This window comes from Eublepharis macularius, chromosome 11 (genome assembly GCF_028583425.1).
Source record: "Eublepharis macularius isolate TG4126 chromosome 11, MPM_Emac_v1.0, whole genome shotgun sequence".
NCBI lineage: Eukaryota > Metazoa > Chordata > Lepidosauria > Squamata > Eublepharidae > Eublepharis > Eublepharis macularius.
Genome location: NC_072800.1, coordinates 75,448,294 through 75,468,937, shown reverse-complemented (window position 1 = coordinate 75,468,937; position 20,644 = coordinate 75,448,294). Strand labels below are relative to the sequence as shown.

At 43.1% G+C, this 20,644-nt stretch overlaps 2 protein-coding genes across 3 annotated transcripts in view; one reads left to right on the top strand and one right to left on the bottom strand.

Annotated features, from left to right (window-relative positions):
- Positions 1 to 2,424, bottom strand: part of CREM (cAMP responsive element modulator) — a 37,546-nt gene extending 35,122 nt beyond the window's left edge. For both annotated transcript variants that reach the window (XM_054991126.1, XM_054991125.1), the window contains exon 1: positions 2,318 to 2,424. The gene's annotated coding sequence lies outside the window, so the exon portion shown is untranslated. The remainder of the gene's footprint in view (positions 1 to 2,317) is intronic.
- Positions 2,425 to 10,579: 8,155 nt separating this feature from the next.
- Positions 10,580 to 20,644, top strand: part of CUL2 (cullin 2) — a 48,057-nt gene continuing 37,992 nt past the window's right edge. Inside the window, exons 1-2 of the mRNA XM_054991739.1 lie at positions 10,580 to 10,716; positions 16,734 to 16,873. Of these exons, the coding sequence (XP_054847714.1) occupies positions 16,755 to 16,873 (119 nt within the window). The 5' untranslated portion in view covers positions 10,580 to 10,716; positions 16,734 to 16,754. The remainder of the gene's footprint in view (positions 10,717 to 16,733; positions 16,874 to 20,644) is intronic.

The following is a 20,644-nucleotide window of genomic DNA, read 5'->3' as shown; positions in this document are numbered from 1 at the left end:
TTTATTTTGTACTGCCATAGGAGCATTTAATAGTTAGTTGGTTGTATTTAAGAAATGGAGAAAAAGCTTCATTACACCACATAATGGGCAAGGACAGCAGTACCATTTTAACATGCTTTTCCCCATTCAAAACATGGGGGCAAATGACGCAACTACTCTAAAGCAAACGCGAGATCAATTTTATTGAGCGTGTTTTGTTAAAACTGACAGAAAGCCAGTTGTTTGAGATTAAGGCTGCAATCACACTTACGTGGGAGAAAGCCCACTGACTATCGTGGCACTTCTGAGCTGACATGCGTAGGATTGCAGAATGGCTTCTGCTTGGATAAAGGCTCTTTAAATACAGGGCAACTAGAGGGCTGAGAAGGCTTTCTGCCCACATGCACAAGCCTCAGTTTTGGTATCTGCTGCTGTATCATGTGATCCTCCTTTTTAACTGACACCTAATCTTTCTATTTAGAGATCTCCTGCACTGAAGCTGGTGGCTTCTAATCCACAACATTAGCCCCCCCCCCTATGTTTTCTGTATTCTTCTGTGTAGAAGGAGTATTAAACTCAAGGAGGAGTTAACTTCTAACCCATAAGAAAATTAAAAATAATTACCCTAGCCTGCATAATAATTAACAAGGACTCACAGCAACTGATACCATGTACTTTTTTTTGACATAACTATAAGAGTCCATTGCTATAAGAGTCCATGTTTTGTAAATACCCTGCAAACATGCACAGCTATCTTACACCTCAGTTATCAGCACATCTCCTTTTTCCCACTTCTCAGTAATCATCTGAGGCTTTGACGCCATGACTTGCTCAAATCCACTCTAGGAGATTCCAATTCTGAAAGCAGCACCTGTTTTATGCACTAGTTGCAGGGGACATATTTGTGAATTTCCTGCATTGTGCAGGGGGGTGGCCTAGATGACCCCAGAGGTCCCTTCCAACCCTATGATTCTAATTATTTTAGGCAATCTAGGAATAACATAAGCCATGCATTCCAAGATATACCAGCTACTACACAGCACTTGAGGTGCAGGTTTGATTCGGAAACCAGCCATGCCTGGATCCAGCAGTGAGCTACCCTCCAACTACTCCTGCAGAGGCCAGAGAAGAAGAGGAAGCGGTCAAGCATCTTTCCGCCATGGCAGACCTCACCAAGAAGCCCTTTTCCAAGCTGCTTATGATCAGACCTGAGTAATCCACCTTGCTTTGTACGATCGGCAAGTCAGTTTGAAAGCCCATTTCTGGCCAAAAAATGCCAGATTAAACACACAACATAGCCCCCTTTTCTTTGCCATGCTGCTGCTTTCCTTGTGACTGCCTGTGGGACCCATGGTTCTTTCTTTGCAACAGTCCCAAACCAAGACCAATTACCACCCCCATCAGCACACGCAGCATCCCAGATTAAACCTCCACGGAGAAACCAAGGGCACTAGCATAGTTGAACCACCCCCACCACCAAGGAAAGGTGCCCAGGTAGGGCTGCCAACCTTCACGCCGGACCTGAGATGTCCCAGAATTACAGCTTATCTCCAGACTAAAGAGATCCGTTCCAGTGGAGGAAAGGCAGCTTTGGAGGTCAGGCTCTATGGCATCGCATCCCTGCTGAACAGCAGGCTCAAGTTCAGTAGCACCTTAAAGGCCAACAAGATTTTCAGGGTGCAAGCTTTCGAGAGTCAGAGCTCACTTTTTCAGAAAATGTAGTTGGTCTCGAAGGTGCACTGGATTCAAATCCTGATGTTCTACTGCCGACCAACACGGCTGCCCCCCCTAAAACATCCCTGCTGAGCTCCCTTCTCCTCTCCAGCTCCATCCCCCAAATCTTTAGGAATTTCTCAAGCGAGAGTTGGCAACTCTAGGGACACCCTGCAAGTCAAAACTGTGCGCTTTTACAATCCCACAGTTGCAAGCCTCAAGAGAGTTACTTCCGCCTAAACCCATTGAATTCAACAGGCTTAGAGCGGAGAAACTCTACTTAGGATTACACGCAAAGAGAAGTACCCCCCTCCCGCCCCGACCGAAAAAACAGCCGTGCAGCCCCCTAGGAGAGCCATAGGAGCAAGAGCACTCTGTCCATGCGCAGGAGCACCGCCGCCTTCCTGGAGTCGTAGCGAGGCCTCCGTGCATTCCGGCCCCGGGTCCTCTCACCCCCGGGAGAACACGAGCGCCACTTCCCCTCTCCCTGCCCCGAGCCAGGCCGGTCTCCCCCCGAGCGACTCCCGCCTGGCAGCGAGCGGCTCCAACGAGGCGAAGGGGGGGAAAGGAAGGTCAGGGCGGCTTGCGCGCTCCCGCCTTGTCCCCGCCCCCTCCTGCGACTCACCCGAATACGTGGCGCCCCCGTCACAGGGGAAGTCGGGATTGGGCCGGGCGAAGCCGCGCGTCGCCCCCACGTCAGCGGTGATGCCGCAGCGCCGTCACTGCGGGAAGTGTTCAGGAAATGGCGGCCGGCGCCGCGCCGCGCCGCGCTTGCCCGCCTCACCTGAGCCGGAGGGAGGGGGCGAATGGGGAGGAGGGGCGTGGCCTCCTCCCCGGGGCACGCCCACCCAGCCCCAACGGCAGGCCAACCGCCGCGCTGCCCTTTGCGGACGTTGATTGGCCAGGCCGGGAGGGGGCGGGCGCTGCTGCGGGTTGTTTTGGTCTCGGGGGGTGGAGGCGCCTCAGACCCGGCGGGCGAAGCGGGAGGGTGGTGGGGCTGGAGCCGGCTCTAGTTGAACTCAGCGGGGCTTCAAGGAGTCTCCTCAGGACCCCAGCCGGATTGATTTAAATTGGTTGCTAGGGGGACCGAGCTTAGACCGTAGTAAGCTACGTCTGAGTTGAGTAAGGTTTATTCACAGGTAAATAGTTTTTTAAAGCTTAAGCCCCAGGGAGCTTTACTAAGAAGTAAGCGATTCCAGTAGCACCTTAAAGACCAACGATACTAATAACATTCGATTTATATACCGCTCTTCAGGATAACTTAACACCCACTCAGAGCAGATTACAAAGTATGTTGTTATTAGCCCCACAACAAAACACCTTGTGAAGTGCAGTGGAGCTGAGAGAGCTCCTGGAAGCTGTGACTAGCCCAAGGTCACCCAGTTGGCTTCAAGTGGAGGAGTGGGGAATCAAACCCGGATCTCCAGATTAGAGTCCTGCATTCTTAACCACTACACCAAATTATAACACCAGATTGCTGAAATTGAGTTTATTTGCAAATTGGGAACAGTGGATTCCCCAGGGTTGAATCAGGACATGGGATTTTTCTCGCATTACAGGTGTTAAATTTTCTGCATTTCACACCTAGGCTCCATCAAGATAACTACTAAATGCATTATAGCTAGTTTCCTGAACCTCTAATTTACAATATCCCTCCTACCATTACCTGGCTCATAAGTACCACTTCCTTATTCCACTCCTTGGAGCTGAAAAAGGAAGCTCTGAGTCTCAAAAGCTCATACCCTTGAAATCTAGTTGGTTTCTACTGGACCTGAATCTTGCCCTTCTACTACAGACCAGCACAACTACCCACCTGAAACTGTACTCAGAAGCAAGTCCTGATATGTAAGGCTGCCAGTATAACCTTAAATGGAGTGTATGCCCTTCAAAGCATTTAAAAGGAAGTATTGACTTGCAGTCTATTGACTTGCACTGTGTAATCCTCAAGTCCAGCTGAGAAAGAGGGCTATAAAAAGTGTAAACAAACTCTTCCCTAGGGCAATTTTATTTCCAAGTAGATAGTTACAGCCTTGCAACTGTTAAAACAGGCAGGAAAATTTACGCAGTAAATGCATTTGTGGTTTCTCGTTACCTGAAACAACTTCATTTGTAAAGTAAGATCTGAGTAGTGGCACCCATGCGCTTTCAAGAGTAAAAGCTCACTTCATCGGATACTTTCAATCTCAAAAGGTCATACCTGGAAATAATAATAACTACACTTATATAACACTCTTTTAGACAGAAGAATGCCCCTTGGTGCTGTTATTATCCCTACAAAACAGCTGGGGAGCTGGGCTTGAGAGGAATGGAGTGGCTTATCCAAGGCTGCCTGTTGAGCTCATGGCAATAGTAGAATTCAAACCAGCAGAGTGTTGATTCGCCATCCAACCACTTAACCACTGTGCTACAGCTATTCAATCTCTTAAGGTACCACCGGACACAAATCTTGCTGTTTTACTGCAGACCAGCATGGCTAACCACCTGAAACTAATTTCATTTGCTTCAGTCGTTTGGGCAGGGAGGGATTCACACCTGAATGATTTGCCACAGATTCATAAGAACACCCCCCCCCCATTCTGTTTATACTTCTTACTGTAAATGTTTCTGCCAAGTAAATGTTCATTCCATGCTTCTGAGAGAATTAACTCAGTCCCAAAAGTCTGTGCCCCAATTAAATGTTGTTTGTCTTTAAGGTGCCACCAAGATTCCTGCTGCAACAGATTAATTTGGCTCTCTCTTTGGAATGGTTAGTCTTTAAGGCACCCTGAAAATTTTTATGGACATCCTAATATTTTACAGCTCTGAGATAATATTGTTTGGTTTACACTAAAAAGAACTGTGTCCCAATTTGGAAGAGTCCCCCCCCCCAAAAAATACCGGTACTGCCACAAATTCGGGGGCGGGGGACGAACAGCACTGTGCCTGGAACTTTCCTACCAAGCTAAAGGGTCACTTTGCCCCTGGCCTGAGGAAACCTGGGTACTTTGCCCATCCTTTGCATAGTTAGGTATGCCTAAGCCTCACAGACTTAGGACACCTGATGCTGTCTAGAATCTGGCAGCCATATAAAGCTCATTCAGTAAATTATTCAGAAGTCTTAACTGCATTCAGTGATTTTGATCCTCCTTGCAAGTGTGCATAGGATTACTGCCATAGTGGCCATGGAGCACTTTTCTGCCTGACCTAACTTGTAGTGTTGTCTTGAGGATAAATTGCAATAGCCCTTCATATGGAGCTGCTAGGCTCTTCAAGCCAAAGTTGCATAGAAATATATAAACAAAAGGTATAGATACTTCTCTACTTTGGGTGGTCACAGTGAATTCTAAGAGAATACGTATAACAGTAAAGTTTTAATAGGTCTCTGGACACCTGCTCTGTACAATTGCTCGCACATGACTACACAGTGCAAGCAACTGGAAGCAACATGAAAAATACTGCTTTGGGAAGGTGCACAGAAAGGAAATGGGTGTTTCAAGCTCTCTTGAGCATCAATCATTATTTGTGCCCGTTTGAATATTTGCCACACAATTGTCACTTCCAGCAGCTCATTCCGTGGGTAGTGCTTAATGGCCTGATTGCCTAGCGCAACCCATTTGCAACCCACCTTAGCTCTAGTGTATCATCAGATCAGTTTCTTACGCATCCCTTCTCATTCTCTGTGTATCACAGGCTGTGATTAGGGCTGCCAATTCCAGCTCCCCAGAGCACTCCTGTACCTTTTGAGTTGCACATGACAGAAAATTAGGCTGAATTCCCTTCAGTTTTCACTTGGCAGAGCAAAAAATGTGTAAAATTTCATGAAGTGATGAAAAATGTACATAACTGGCACTGTCCGAGCCTTTCATGGCAATCTTGCTGAACTTGCAACAGTTTTTTTTGCACTGACATATCACACACCTTGAATGCACAAGTGGAATGCTGTTATCAGTGCATAGCTTTGTATAAGCAACCAGCTCAATTTCTACTGCCACAAAAGGTGTGCTGATTTGAGGGCAGTGCTGCCCACTCATTAAACACACTCTAAGATTATAAAGAAATCATTTAAATTAAGAAATGCTTAATTACTATATAATAAATGTTAACCAGTGCTGGTATTTCCACAAATCAGAAGATTGATGTACTACACAGCAACTTGAGTATGGCTTACTTTCATCCCAGACTGCAATAGCCTGAGAACAATGAAGAAAACTTCCACGGCCTTTCCTATGAGCAGCTGGCTTAGAGTCAACAGTGAGATGAATGAAATATTCTGTTCTAGACAGTGATCTTACACAAAGGTCTAAGGGATCATAGTGGCCTCTGGAAGAAGAAGAAAGGGGCAATTTTACTAGATTTCCTCTTGTTGCTACAGCACCCCATACTGTGATATATTTTGTTTGTGAGGCTCTGCTGACCTGCAGAATGGATTTTCACGACAAATGGCAAACTGCCTAGGGAAGGCAGGGAAAGATCCACTCTGTCAACATCTTACAGAAGCTTTTCTGCCAGATCCAACTGTATGTTTAGGTATTATTAGCAGGCAAAGGACTTATTTTGAGCTAAAATCCCATAATCTGTACTAGTCTTAAGCTAACCACAAGCCCTGTCTCTAAAACCGCACAAATATGACCACTGGAAGTAACTTTATTTATAAAGTTACAGAGATGCCATATTTAACTAAATAATTAAATCAAAATATACAAAGCCTTCCAAAATGATTGGGTTGTTAATAGAAGTACTCTGAATTCCTCTTTACCCAATTTCTCCCTGAAATTCAACCATCTGTTTCTTTTCCTCTTTCTAGGAATTTGGAATCAGTTTCTAATCAACTTTGATAAAAGAGATTTGAAGAGGAGGAGGAGGAGGAGCAGGAAGAGTGGGTCTGCAAAATTTCACTCTGTAGATCGCAGAGGCCAGCAATGTCTTCCCAGTTGGTGGCCCTGCGGAGGCAAAAAGGGAAGGTAAAAAATGGTTAATAAATAATGTTTTACATGCTGCCATGTCTCAGAGGTTTTAATGTTGTAATGTTTTAATGTTTGCTGCCATGAGGACTCTATTTGGATGGAAAGGTGGCATAGAAATTTTTAAAATAAATACATAAAAATAAATAAAGTAAACAAATAAAAATAAACCTTCCTATCTTCCTGCTAGAGCACTACACTATAGCGTAAAAACAACTGCAAGGGCTGAAGATCCAAAGGGTGCACTGATTTCTCTTCAGAGAGAAATTAAAGATAAATCCCTATCTTAAAACAGAAAAAAGAGAATATTTTTTAAAAGGAATTTTGGAAAAAGGAATTCCTCTCCCTATAATAACCCTATGAAACTGCCTGTGTTTCCAGCATTGCACAGATTTTTGTAAAACAGCACTCCTGGTGGTCATTTAAAGTATAAACAGGATATTTGTGACATACTAAACGAACATTCAAAATGCCCTGACCTAGATAGCCCATGTGTGTCTGATCTTGTCAGATCTCAGAAACTAAGCAGCATTGGCTTTGGTGAAGACAAGGATTGCAAATTTGGGCAATGGCAAACTACCTCTGTTAGTCTTTTGCCAGGAAAACCCTCCAGGGATCACCATAAGTCACCTATGACTTGAGGGCACTCTCTACCACCACCACATTCAAAATACATCTTTGTAGCAGCATATAACATTTCAAAATAAATAAAAACGCACAAATCACCCAAGTGGTAAGTTGAAAAAATATAGCCAGCACTATCAAATAAGACCAAGATGGAGTTATTGTATATGCCCAAAATTCTTTCCTCTAGCAAGGTCCAGTGAAATCTATGGGAACTCATTCCAGCATAAGTACATTTAGGACAACGTAAGTGTGTGATGATTTATTAGGTATGGTGATCAGAAGCAACCTCTTATTTACTTATATAAAATATTTTTATGCTACGTTTCTACCCAAATACGGTCTCCAAGGTGGCGAACATAAAAAATATTTGAACACTAAAACAGCATTTAGAATCATATATAAAATAATTCAATAAAAACATATAAACACACAACACCAAAACGAGGGAGGAGGGCCAAGAAGAGTTACTGGGGGTAAACCAAACCAAACAAAAAAATCTTCACCTGATGGTGGAAGACAACAATAGAGGAAGACAATCTCCCTGGGGAGGGAGTTCAAAAGTTTTAGCACCATATCCAAGAAGACCCATTCTTGGATTACCACCCGTTTAGCCTCAGATGGCAGGGGCACCCAAAGCTAGGCCTCCAAAGATCACCTGAGTAGACAAGTAGGTTCATATGGTAGAAGGCGGTCCTTAAGATATGCTGACTCCAAGCCATATAGCAGCTCCTTGAATTCAGCCTGGAAGAAATTGGGAACCAGTATAAATGGAACAAGATTGGAGTGATACGGTCCCTCCAGTTAGGCTTGCCAGGCTCCAGGTGGTAACTGGAGATCGCCTGGAATTACAACTAATCTCCAGGCAACAGAGACCAGTCCCCCTGGAGAAAATGGCTGCTCTGAAGGGTGAACCCTATGGCATTATACTCCACTGAAGCCCCTCCCCTCCTCAAACCCCACCCTCTCCAGGCTCCACCCCCAAAACCTCCAAGAATTTCCTAACGTGGACCTAGCAACCCTAATTCCAGTCGACACTCTGGCCACAGCATTCTGTACCAACTGTAACTTCTGGATAGTCTTAAAGGGCAGCCTTATGTAGAGTGTACTGCAGTAATCTGATCTAGATGTTACCAGAGAATCAACAGTGGAGCATCCACCTAGATATCAAACAACTTATTCAGTAATCTAGACACGTAATAATGATGGCAAACATAGTTACAAATATGCAAAGTGTAATTCACAAGCTATACAAACATGTTCATATAAATATTAACAACCAATTCATATGAATGATCTGAACAACAAATTGTTATTCTTCATACAGCACATCCGAAAATCCCCTTTGCCAGTTGTAGTAAGCAATTCAACAAAAAGGGAAAACCCGCGCGGGGGATTATACTGTGTTCAGTATATAACCAACAATTCTATAATTCTGTTAGCTTAGTTGTAGTAAGCAAACAGAACTCCGCTGGGTGTATAGTCCTGCATCCAGATGTAGATGTTACCAGGGCATGCACCACAGTGGCAAGATTTATCCTGTCCAGGAAGGGATGTCAGCTGACCTTCCATCTGAAACTGGAAAAAGGCACCCCTCGCCACCACAGACACCAGTTTATTCAACAGGAGGCCAGGGTCTAGTAGCACCCCAGGCTACAAACCTGCTCCTTTAGGTGGCACACAACCCGATCCAGAACAGGAGCTATCCCATTTCCTAGGTCAAACCTTCCCCTACCAGTAACACCTCCATTTTGTCAGGATTAACTTTAATTGTGGCATAAAAGGTTGTACCACAGCCAATGCACAACTATTAAAAAGTGCAGGAAACTCATCTAATGTAATCTCATCAGCCAAGCCTGTAATGATGTTTCATTTTACTAGATAGGAGACAAAAAGGTTCTCATCTTGAAACCTGCCCACTTTAAACACGACAATGTTTGCTGCCCTCCAGGGCCTGTTTTATTTTTCTCTTTTCGATCTGCAAGAATTGTGACCCTCAGAAGCACAGCCTAGTACTGTATATATTTTTGTAGCTTAAAATCTATTGTAAACCTTCCTGTCTGCTGAATAGATGTCAAAAATGTACCTTGGCTAGGTACATTTATTTATAGCTAACCGCATCTAAAGGCCTTGGAGTGACAAAATCCCAGTTACCTTGACTGCACTTCATTTCACTCTCGTTTCTGAAAAAGCGAATTTGAACAAAAAATACCTTAAACCGCTTCCAGAAAACATGCAGATCTCTTCTGTAGTGGAAGTGAAATTCACAACTGAATTTTTAACAGAAAAATAATAAAGACCACTGTGGAGATCAGTATCAAAAAGAGTCCAGTAGCACCTTTAAGACTAACCAATTTTATTGTAGCATAAGCTTTCGAGAATCACAGTTCTCTTCGTCAGATATATCTGTGATTCTCGAAAGCTTATGCTACAATAAAATTGGTTAGTCTTAAAGGTGCTACTGGACTCTTTTTGATTTTGCTACTACTGACTAACACGGCTAACTCCTCTGGATCTGTGGAGATCAATATATTTCATCTCTGTAATGTTTATCCCATCTTTCACCCAATGAGCTCAGAGGACCATGTATAATTCTCCTTTCCGTTATTTTATCCTCATTGCAACCATATTAGGTAGATTGGAGATTTAAGGTGGACTCCACCTTGGGCGAGTCTTCTTTGGCCCAATCTACCTCAATAAACAATGCCATAGGATAAATAAATGCACGTTTACAAAAACATACATTAGGAAAAATCCATTACAAAGTCGAAGAGATGCTGAAACAAAGCATTTACTAAGCCAGTATACAAATGCTTTATTTATTTACTCGCAACCAAGCAAAAGGCCACAGAGTAAAAAGGAAAGAAGATTTGACTCCCGGACAAACGCAACGCACACTTCATTGCGAACAAGCCCGCATACCCACTGCGCATGCGCACAGCAAGAAACCGCTCAAGCACTTCCTTCGCTATCAGAAGCCGCGTCTCTTTATTTATTTATTTATTTCTGCTGAGCAGCGGGGCAGGCCAGCCTATTTTGGCCCTCGGCGCTTGCCGTCGCCCGGACGATACCAATCCGTTCTCTCCTTTGAGGGGAGAGTGACGGAAGACGGCTGCATTTCGTAGGATCGCCGAGGATGCCGCGCCGCAGCCCGATTAGCCGGCAGGAGCGCTCGAACCTTTAGAGAAGCCAAAGAAGGAGGAGGCCCGCCTCGACTTTGGAAGCGCGGCGGCGGGGAGGGCGGTTGCGAATGGACGCGTCCCGCTTCTTTCCGCCCGCGCGGTGCTCCTGGGAAGGCAGTGGGCGGGGCTCGACGGGCAGCCGTGGCGGGTGGGTAATGGCAGCCCTGTGAGGAGGAGCCGGGACAGCGGTGGGGCAGGGGCCGCGGCCTGCGCGAGAGACGCGGTGTGGGCCGGGGAGGCGGGCAGGCGACGCTGACCCAGGCCTCTCCTGTTGCCAGGTAACGGCGGGAGGGCGAGCGCGCGGGCGGCGCCCCGGGAGGCCACGCGCCCTCCGCTCCCTGCCCCCACCGGCGCGAGCGCTTCCTCCGCGGACCCTTCTCCCCGCCGCTCCCCTCCCTGGCCGCTCTGTCGGATGCCTCCCCGGGCGCAGGAAGCAGCCGCCGCCGCCCTCCTCTTCCCCGTCTGCGCGCGCTTGGGCATCATTGTATTTATTGATTCATTTGCGTTTATAGTCTGCTTTCTTAACCTACGATAATACTTAGATTTTCAGGTGGGTAAGCGTGTTGGTCTGCAGAAGAACAGCCGGATTTGAGTCCAGTGGCACCTTAGAAGATTTTCAGGGTGTAAGCTTCCAAGGGTCAAATTTCCCTTCTTCAGATACAGGGAGGAGTAGACATTCCTGAGCCTTTATATCCACTTCCATCCCCAGATTGGGATAGCAAGGCTCAGGGATCTCCCCTGTTCCTTGCATATAACAAAGGGAGCTTAAACTCATACCCTGAAAATCTAGTTGGTCTCTAAGGGCCACTGGACTCAGATCCTGCTGCAGTGCTTGTATAGTTAGTTACTTTAACATGTTAAGGTTTGTGTGAAGAGTTACCCCAATCTAAGGCTGTTGGTCTCAGGTGGGTTTATGCTGGAGCAACTGTGCATAGGATTGCATTGTAAATGTTGCTGTATTCAAGCAGATGGTGGATCCTAGTAAAATAAAGTCAGTAGCAAGAAGCTATGGGTGTATAATGTGCATGTATGTGTATAAATAAGTATTTAGCACATTTGGTTTTCTCATCAGAAACCCAGCTGAGGTTGAAACCTTGTATATAAATGAGTAAGTATGAAAAATGAATGGCCCTGGATTTAAGCAGGCCGGAGACTCTAGCAGAACAAAACCAAGTGGCTTTTAAAACAAATAAACGCTTGTTGGCTTTCTCATCAGAAACCCAGTTGCATTTGAGTCAAGGCAGTAGTTGTAAGAAAGTTGGCTTTTCTACTTGATAAACAAATGTAAGTGCATAACTCAATCAAATATTCAAACATCCCATTTCTTGATACCCCTTTTGTTACTGAGTACAAGCTAGTAATAGATCTGTGTAGTAAATCCATAATGGTTTACTTAACTGGTGTTTGTACCTTCCCAAACACAACACAGAAATATCAAGATTTTTAAAAAATTAAATATATGTAATATAATAACTTGTCTCTAAGGAAGCCATAAACATAAGATTTATTTCCCCCATACTGGGATATCATTTTCATCTCACAGACTTTATAATATGTATTGGTCATTTGTCTAATCTAGGAAATGCTCCTAGAGAGGAGAAGAATTGGTCCACCTGTATTTAAGGAGAATTGGCTGTTACTAGCCAATTAAAAGCCATCATTGCTCCTTTCCCCACCTTCCAAAACTATGCAAATTATTTAAAGAACTAAATTAAAACCACTCATCATCAAGCTTGGTTTGAATAATTGTAACAATTATGAAAATGTTGTTGACTTAAGAAACCAGAATGTATGGAAGACCTATTACTTAGTTCCATGTTAGTCAGTAGTAGCAGGAAAAAAATGATTTAAAAGGTATCTTAAAAATAAAAGTTATTCCAGCATGAGTTTTCATTAAACATAATATCACACACAAGTGTGCTACGTATTTATGTTGGGAAAATTACAAATCTCTTTCATATCCCATTCAGAAATCACAAACAATCACAACAAAACAGCTATAGGTGGTGTGTCATAGTGGTTAGAGAGTTGTGCTGGGTCTGGGAAACTCATGTTTGAATCTCCACTTGGCTATGGAAGCTTGCTGGGTGACCTCGGACTGAACACGCAGCCTAACAAAACTCACAGGATTGTTGTGAGTATAAAAAGGAGAAGGGGAGAATTTTGTAAACCACTTTGGGCCCCCATTAGTGATATAAGAGTATAAATGAACATTTATAGGCATCTTAGACAGCCACAATCGTTCAGATTTAGAAGTATTTCCAGTTTAAAAAGCAATTCAATGATAAAACATTAGAAGCAAGAGAAGGAAATAGAGTCGAGCCCTTTAACAACACCTGCCTTTAGTTTAGAGGATGCTTTTAATTATTGCACTTATATACAAGGCGTCATCTTCCAGATAATTCTTTCTATCATTAGTATTTTTAGACTTGTTTCCTTGACTTCCAGGACTTAGTTTGAAATTTCTTGTCCCTGAGGAAGGCAGAGACACATGCTTTTCTTCTATCGCTATCCACCCCCAAACTCACACGCTCATTTCTTTTGCCATGTTCTCCATAATTCAGTGAAGGCAGAAATGTTTTCTTCCCAAAAGTACATTGGGAAGTTATGGGACATTTAATATGGTATCAGAAAAGGAGCAATTTTTAGGACTAAGGAATGATGTCCAAAATGTTTTTTAAATAGTTGTGGGTAGCTGTGTTCATCTGCAGTCAAAAAGCAAGATCTAGGTCCAGTAGCACCTTAAAAGACCAACTAGATTTCCAAGGGAGCTTTGACTTTCGAAACCTCATACCTTGGAAATCTATAGTTGATCTTTTAGGTGCTATTATACCCGGATCTTTACATGCAGAAAGTAACTCTTGTTACCTAGTGGCAGTAAAATGACCACAAATGCTCAGGTGCCTAAATATTTTCAGCAGTGGAACCAGCAGTTCTCATGCCAGAGGGGAATTTTTACTTAATTTGGGTAGATAATGAACGAAAGCTCAGGCAAAGCTAAAATAAGTGAAAGAGGTGTGTGAATTGTCCATAGTGGTATTTTGCTTTGCAGAATCTTAGGGCCACTTTATTTTTCCTATGTAAAGAAATGTCCTGCTGCTTATAAAATAAAATGATATACATATTCTCCCCCATCCCATGCATTTGCTCTCTGTGCACAGGAAAAATGTTGCCACAGAAATGTTTTTTCCGATGGCTACTGAGCAAAGGTTTTTAAAGGGCAAATTCATGATGGCTAGGCTTATCAGCAGCTGTGATGGCTAAATGGACCCTCTGTGCCTGAAGGGAGTGAAAAACAGATGCCAGAATATATTGCTATTTTGCACTGCTTTTGTGCTTCCTGAATTCATCTGGTTGTCCAGCTACTGGAAACTAGATTCAGTACCTTTGGTCTGGTCTAGTAGGACTGCTCTCGTGTTGCTGATGTTCATTCCCTGGGATCTTTTTTCTCCCCTGGCTTGTTCTCTTCCTGCGAGTTCACATAATCCAAGGGTGAATTTAAGGACACAGAAGGGTGGCTAAAGCACATACAGTTCCATCTCCTTTCAGCCTTTTGTGTGAAGTGGCCCTTAGTTAGATAGGTATGTGACCATAAGGTGATACTACGTCACAGTTGCCTGAAGATCAAATATAATTTTTATAAAGAAGTTAAGCTAGGTAGTCTCAACTTGTTGATTTGCAGCTACCCATATCCCAGGAAACCCCCACAGTAATTTAAAATGGTGAAGCCAGGTTTGTCAACGTGTACAGATCAGACTAACAAGTGAGCTCTGTACTTGAAATGTACGTTGTGTTTATTTTAAATAATTGTTTTTCTTAAAGCAATAGTAATCCATTCTACCGCAATGACAGCTTGAAATGGTTTTACTCTGTTCACATGCTGATGGGTGTTATGGTTTCTTCCATTCTTTCACTGTTTTCTGGAAGTAATTTCTTTAACAAATTTGCAGACAGCGCACTACACAGGACACTGTGTTTTATAAGACTGCTCTTTCTAATTCTTTTGAGCAAGCAGAAATAATTAGATTCCTAGAACAATCACTTTAGCCGTTTAATTTTTTTAACAGGTACGCTAAGGTAACTTGAACTAACATTGGAATTGCTGTTTTGTGTGGATACTGAAAAATATTGAATACGCTACACCCAAGGAGCTTAGCATTGGCTAAATAGCCTTTGTTCTTCCAAAGATCCCATTGTATGTACATGTGACACCTTTAAGTTATGGGATAAATTTCCTTGATAGAGTGATAAAAGCATTTCTGCTATTTGAATTTGGATCGTCATGGAAAATGTGCTCTAGCCTGACAAATAGTGGTTCTACTCAGTGCGTTTTCTCCCACTCCTTTTGCTTATAATATGTCTTGTAAAAACTTGTACCAGCCCAAAGCATTTAGAAATAATCTTTTATGTAAGTCAGTAATTGAAATTTTTAATACTGTACCTGCCATCTGACAAATAGATGCACATATTCTAGTTCCTGCCTTCTGTGGAAATAGTTTAACCTTGTAGTATTAGTGCTTGAAGGGTGGTTGACAAATGATGTCCTGCTTTCAGGCAGACTTAGAAAAATGAAATGATGCTTTCTGGTCCTTGTATACAAATTGTAACAACTGAACACTATTCCTGATTGCTTGCTGTGGCAGGCAACTTCATTCCCCAGGGTTCCTGCTGCCACTCATGGAGAAACCAGAGCAAAAGTGTGTGTGGGGAGGGGACAGCAGGTCACGGGATGCTGAGATGTCACTTCTGGGTATGCAACCGGAAGTGACATCACAGCATCATGTTCTAGAAATTTCCCAAATCTCATCGGTTTCCAGGGTCTCCACCCCATCCCCCAGATGCTCTCAGGGTTTGCTGGGGCTGGCAGCCCTGCACTGTGCTTATGAGCTAGCACTTGTTGAACCCCAGGTCAGAGCAGCTGTAGCAAAGGCTCCCTCTTAACTGCTGAAGAGATTGCGAGTTGGCTGTGTGACCTCACATTCCCTCCTTTCTTCAGAGGGCATTTCCCCATCCTGCTTTACACAGGTGAAGAGTATATTGGCAGCAGCGTTAATAGGATAGGTTGATTTGGATCAAAACAGTGTTTTCTGGTTTGGAGGCAACTTGTGGGTAGTGGTAAACTGTTGTTTGCCCCACTTGGATGTATTGATCAGGAGGAGTTCGAAGGGAATAGGCTTAGGTGAAGATAGGAGGAAGTGCCTGAACCCACAGCACGTTGGCCAACTAATGCATTGGCTGCTGTCTGAGCCAAGTCAGTGGAAAGCGCCCAGTTTTTTTCTAAAAGACTATAAGCATTGACTACAGCAAAGCTTGCATTAAACTCATGTTTCATTTTATACCAGTTCGTAAGAAGACAAAAAGTCTGTTGCAGTTTTTTAAAAGATTAATTTTTTAATGCTGATTTTAAAAACCAATAGTTTCTATTCACCTTAGACATTACCTGCAGTTACAGCTGACTGGAATTCTCATATAGCCAGGATTTGAAACCAACAGTTAAGGTAGAGAACTCATTTCCAAGAGGGTAACAGAGTAAGTTACTCCTGCCCCTGGTTCTCCTCTCTTCCGCTGATTTAAGGGGAAGTCTGTGTTACATCTGTAAACCCCTCTGTGTAAACTGGTGTAGGCATTGGTTGACCTTGCTTAAGAAAGGTGGGTTTTTGGACAATTGGACCAAACTATGTAAGTGCAGGTGACGTTTCTAGTGACATGCCATTTCAGTGCAGCTTCATGAACATTAGCTTCCATTAAACCCTTAAAAGCTTTAAACTGTTCATTTTCGTTTGACATACTTGTGTCTTTTAAGAGAGCAGCTGAAACAATTCAGCTACTTTTTCTAGACTCTTTGTTGTTTTGTACATTTACCTTGGATACCCCAGTAGAACCTCCTTGTTTGAAATTTGACGTGATCTTTCCAGACTCTTTCCATGTATATTTTCACATAATCATATTTCTTGTATGGTGGTCTGTGCTGCTGTTTCTGTTTCTTACCCTCATGCCATTTGTTGTGTAAGTGGCACCTGTGTGGTTCGTATGATTTAAGGACCTGTCATCGGGCAGAATATTACAGTGATAGCTAAGGAAATACTACAAAGTAGTCCACAAATAGCAAAGTACTAGTAAGAGCACCAGCAAAAAAAAAATCTTCTTGTGTAGTTGGGCTGACGAACATAATTGAACTTCTTCAGACACGGTAGATGAAGTGATCAAATGCAGTTAAAGGAAAGAGCTGTGTAACAAGAAGACATTTATGATTAACTAATATTGGAAACTGATAGTTTTTTGGGTTTTTTTGCAGATCAACTCTTAACGCCCCACAATGTCCTTGAAACCACGAGTGGTTGATTTCGATGAAACATGGAACAAGCTTCTTACAACAATTAAAGCTGTTGTTATGTTGGATTATGTTGAAAGAGCTACATGGAACGACCGCTTCTCGTATCCTTTAAGTAGAACATGGACTCTTTCCCCCCCTCCCACACACATGATTATGCCTTTTTGGTATAATCGTACACATACTGGCCCTGACATATCGCCAGCTAGAATAAAATGTGCCTTAAATGGTCTCATTTTTTAATTGGCTCTCTTGAGAGTGACCGCCTGCTGCTCTGTGTACAAATTCTTTTGCCAGAAGTGTTATGCCTGCCGAAATGAGATATGTCTGCGTTGATTGCCGGTCACAACTGTAGTTTGGTTAACCTGAATTAGGAGGACCATCTTAGGGCATCGACTTGACTACATGATTTTGTGGCATTGCACCTGCAACATGTGGCTTCTTGTAAGTCTCGCGCAAGCATGCTGTTGGCTTGTTCGCCCTTGATTGCTGTTCAGCCTTACTGCAGAGCTTGTAGCTTAGCAGCTCCTGATATCTGGGTCACACTTGTTAGGGGTTTTGCTCTAGTGATTAGCATCTCTTCGGTTCAGTTCTATCACTGAACCTCAAACAGGATTGCATTCTAAGAGTTGCTTTTTACTTAAACTAACTTTTTGTTTGGCGTGATTTCAGAGAGCTTGAGGATGGGTTTGCTTTGATGAGAAGGATATCTGTGCTGTATTTTCATCTCTTGTATTCATGGATGCTGTTGTCAGTATTATCCTGACAGTATGGAAGCTGTCAGGATAATAAGAAGCATAAGATGAAATAAACAGAATGAAGATGTGGATTCTTTGAGTGTACATTATTTTGGATAATCCTTGCCTATGATACAAGAGGATTTGAATTGGGTCTGTTTGGACTTCGTCCCTTCCTTTTGGCGAGTATTGTCCTCCGCCAACTTAAGCATTGCCTTAGTATGTCCTCATCAAAATGCATTTCCTAGGGTAGTATCATTGCTCTTGTAACTGACTGTTGTGTAAGCTGAGTATGCTGTGGGTTTTTGCACAATGTGGAGATTCTTGCTTGTAAGTGAAGCAGGAGGAAAGGCAGAACTGTGCACCTTGTCGACAAAGATTGACTGCTTGGATCTTTCAGAAGCTCTTGACTTTATGCATAACCTTCCTCAGAATATGAGAGAGGATTACTGTCCCCTAATATATTTATATCAGAATTAATCATACTTAGAAACTGTCTAGAGTAGAATAGGGACCTTGGGGCTCCTTTGGAAATGGCCAGTGCAACAGAAAATACCTCTTCTTCTACTCTGTGCTCATGTCAATGGGTTTGGTATACTGTAGCCCACCTGGGGTAAGTGCAGGGGTGGGGGGAGTCCTTGTAAGTGTAATTCTCTGGCTCCTCACTTGCCATTCTGATGCTCATTCGAAGTTTGAATATGTTAATCCTTAGAGCAGATTTTAATTTACTGTTTAATTAGTACACATGCTCCTTGAGACTGAAAGCACAATAAATATACTTTGGGCACAGTGCCTAGTGCAGTCTTTTTGAAAAGAGCAATGGAAGATTACGTGATACTTTATTTAAAGCCTAGACTCACTGTTAGTTACCTTTTGACCTTCACATCTCCTCTGCCTAAACCCCTGCAGAAATGAGATATTTCTGACACTGCTTCAGTGTATGCTGTCCTTAGACCTGGTATGTCACACATGACATATTTTAATTCTGTTGCTGGAAATAAGTGAGTTTTTAATGACTTCTTCATGGTAAATTAGTTTTGTTTTCTCTTTTGGATGGCTTTTTCATATACTAATGAAAATATGATTGCCAAGCCTCCAAATCGAAGCAGGTTATAGCTGGTGTGGGAGTTTTTCAATGTAGCCCAGAGGTATTCTTAAAGTCTTTCATTTTCTCCTAGAAAACGTTTCCTGTTTTTCTCAGCCCCTGCATTCATTTCTGAGGGTTTATCTTGGATTTCTTATAGGAACCAGATTCTCGGGAGACCTGTTGCTTTATTCTTAGTTGTTTTTTTACCATTACTCTGCTGGAAATCCCACCTCTCTGTTGCTTTTAGATACTTGAACCCTAGTAATCTTTGAACTGCAGAATTGTTCCTCAAATAATACATGCAGATTTTGAACTAAAATACTGAGGAACACAGCATAGACTTCGGAGGAGAGGTTGTGTGGTGTAGTGGTTGGATGAGGACCAGGAGAGTCAGGTCCCCGCTCTGGCTCACTGGGCCGGTCGCTCTAGCTAGACGGTGAGCCTCCCAGATGCCAAGCAAAGCCAGGAGGAAGCAATATTTGAGTAACAGAATCATAAAGTAGCTGGGAGGACTTCCAGAGAAGGAAGAGATGCATCAGCAGGGTCCAAAAAGTCAACAGAGCTGGTAGCCTAATGGCCCTACCCTTCAAGTGAAATTGCAGGGGATTTAAAGATCTGGAGATCCACACCGTGCTACCAATAAACGATCTCTTCTTATGTTATCTGTCTTCTTCAGTTGGATCCCCTGGCCCCAAGGATGCTCGCCTGGCCTTGACTAGGGCTAGGGCCTTTTCGGTCCTGGCATCCACCTGGTGGAACTCTCTGTCTGTGAAAACCAGGGCCCAGCAGGATTTATTATCCTTCCGCCGGGCCTGTAAGACAGATGTTCCGCCAGGCATATGGCTGAAGTTGGGACGTGGGCAAGTTCCTTTGCTGGTCTCCTTTTGAGGGGGGAATGTAACCCCCTTCCCCCAGTTGTCTGCTGACTCACTAAATGTATACCATCTCCCACCCCATAGGATGCGTTGGATTGGGTTTGGCATATGGGCCACTTTCTTGTACTGAATTTTATGTTTTTAATGGGTTTTTGATGTGGCCTTTACTACTTATCTACTCTGAGCCCGCTAAAAATACAATAAAGAAAAAAAAGAATCCTGGTAGCTTAACCCAGGTTCATCCATTTCCTAGGCCCTGACAACAAGCAATTCTTAACTTGGGGTTATTATGGGATGAGTCATTCTCAGACGAACTTGAATGATGTGCTCTCGTCCCTTCTCTTTATTAATTGTCAGTGCAAAGTAGGTTTAGGAATAGAGCGAGGGCTTCTGCTTTTATGTGGATGGGCGGACTTGACTGGAAAAGTTAATGAAAGTGTCTGCATTTGGGTGTTTTGTAGGATATTGGAACACCCTGCCCCCACTATTTGGAATCGCTTAACTAGGGCATTTGTTACTTTAGTTACTAAATCTTTGTGAAACCTACGCAGATCGTAAATGAAGCCTTAGGATCTAAGTTTTCTGATAATGTAGAAAGGTTTTCCTATATTTACAGTTGTCTTTATGGGAACTAGTTTTTTTTTCTTTTTTTAAAGAACAATTCTTGCAAATGCTGACATTTATTATGTAGTGGTTTTGTTGCTGTTTCGTTTCCTGCTTACATAATTACTCCAGCAAAGTTCAAAGGGAGACAGTCCTTTCAAATAATGGTGCTCTTTCCTCATGTTTAGCTTCTGGAAAATCCTCATTTGTTTCAGTGCTTTTGTGTTTTGGTTCGTTTATCCTGTCAAACAACTTAACAGTATGTTTTTGTATAATGAGTAACAATGACATGGATGCCACTGGACGTTTTATATTAAAGAGGTAGCTATCTTCCTTGAGTCTTCCAGGAACATTTTAAAGGGGGTGGAGGAAATTCATTTTTTTTCTGGCCAGATTGTCTCCTGCTATTATAGATTGTTTAGATTGTGGCGCGGGGGGGGGGGTGCGGTTGGAGAGGATTATGCATTGTGCACATTGCTGGCCACCATGTTGTTAGTGAGAGGTATTCAGAGGAAGCCGACCTTGAGAGGAATGTCCTCCCTGGAAACCCAAGGTTTATACTAATCAAATATG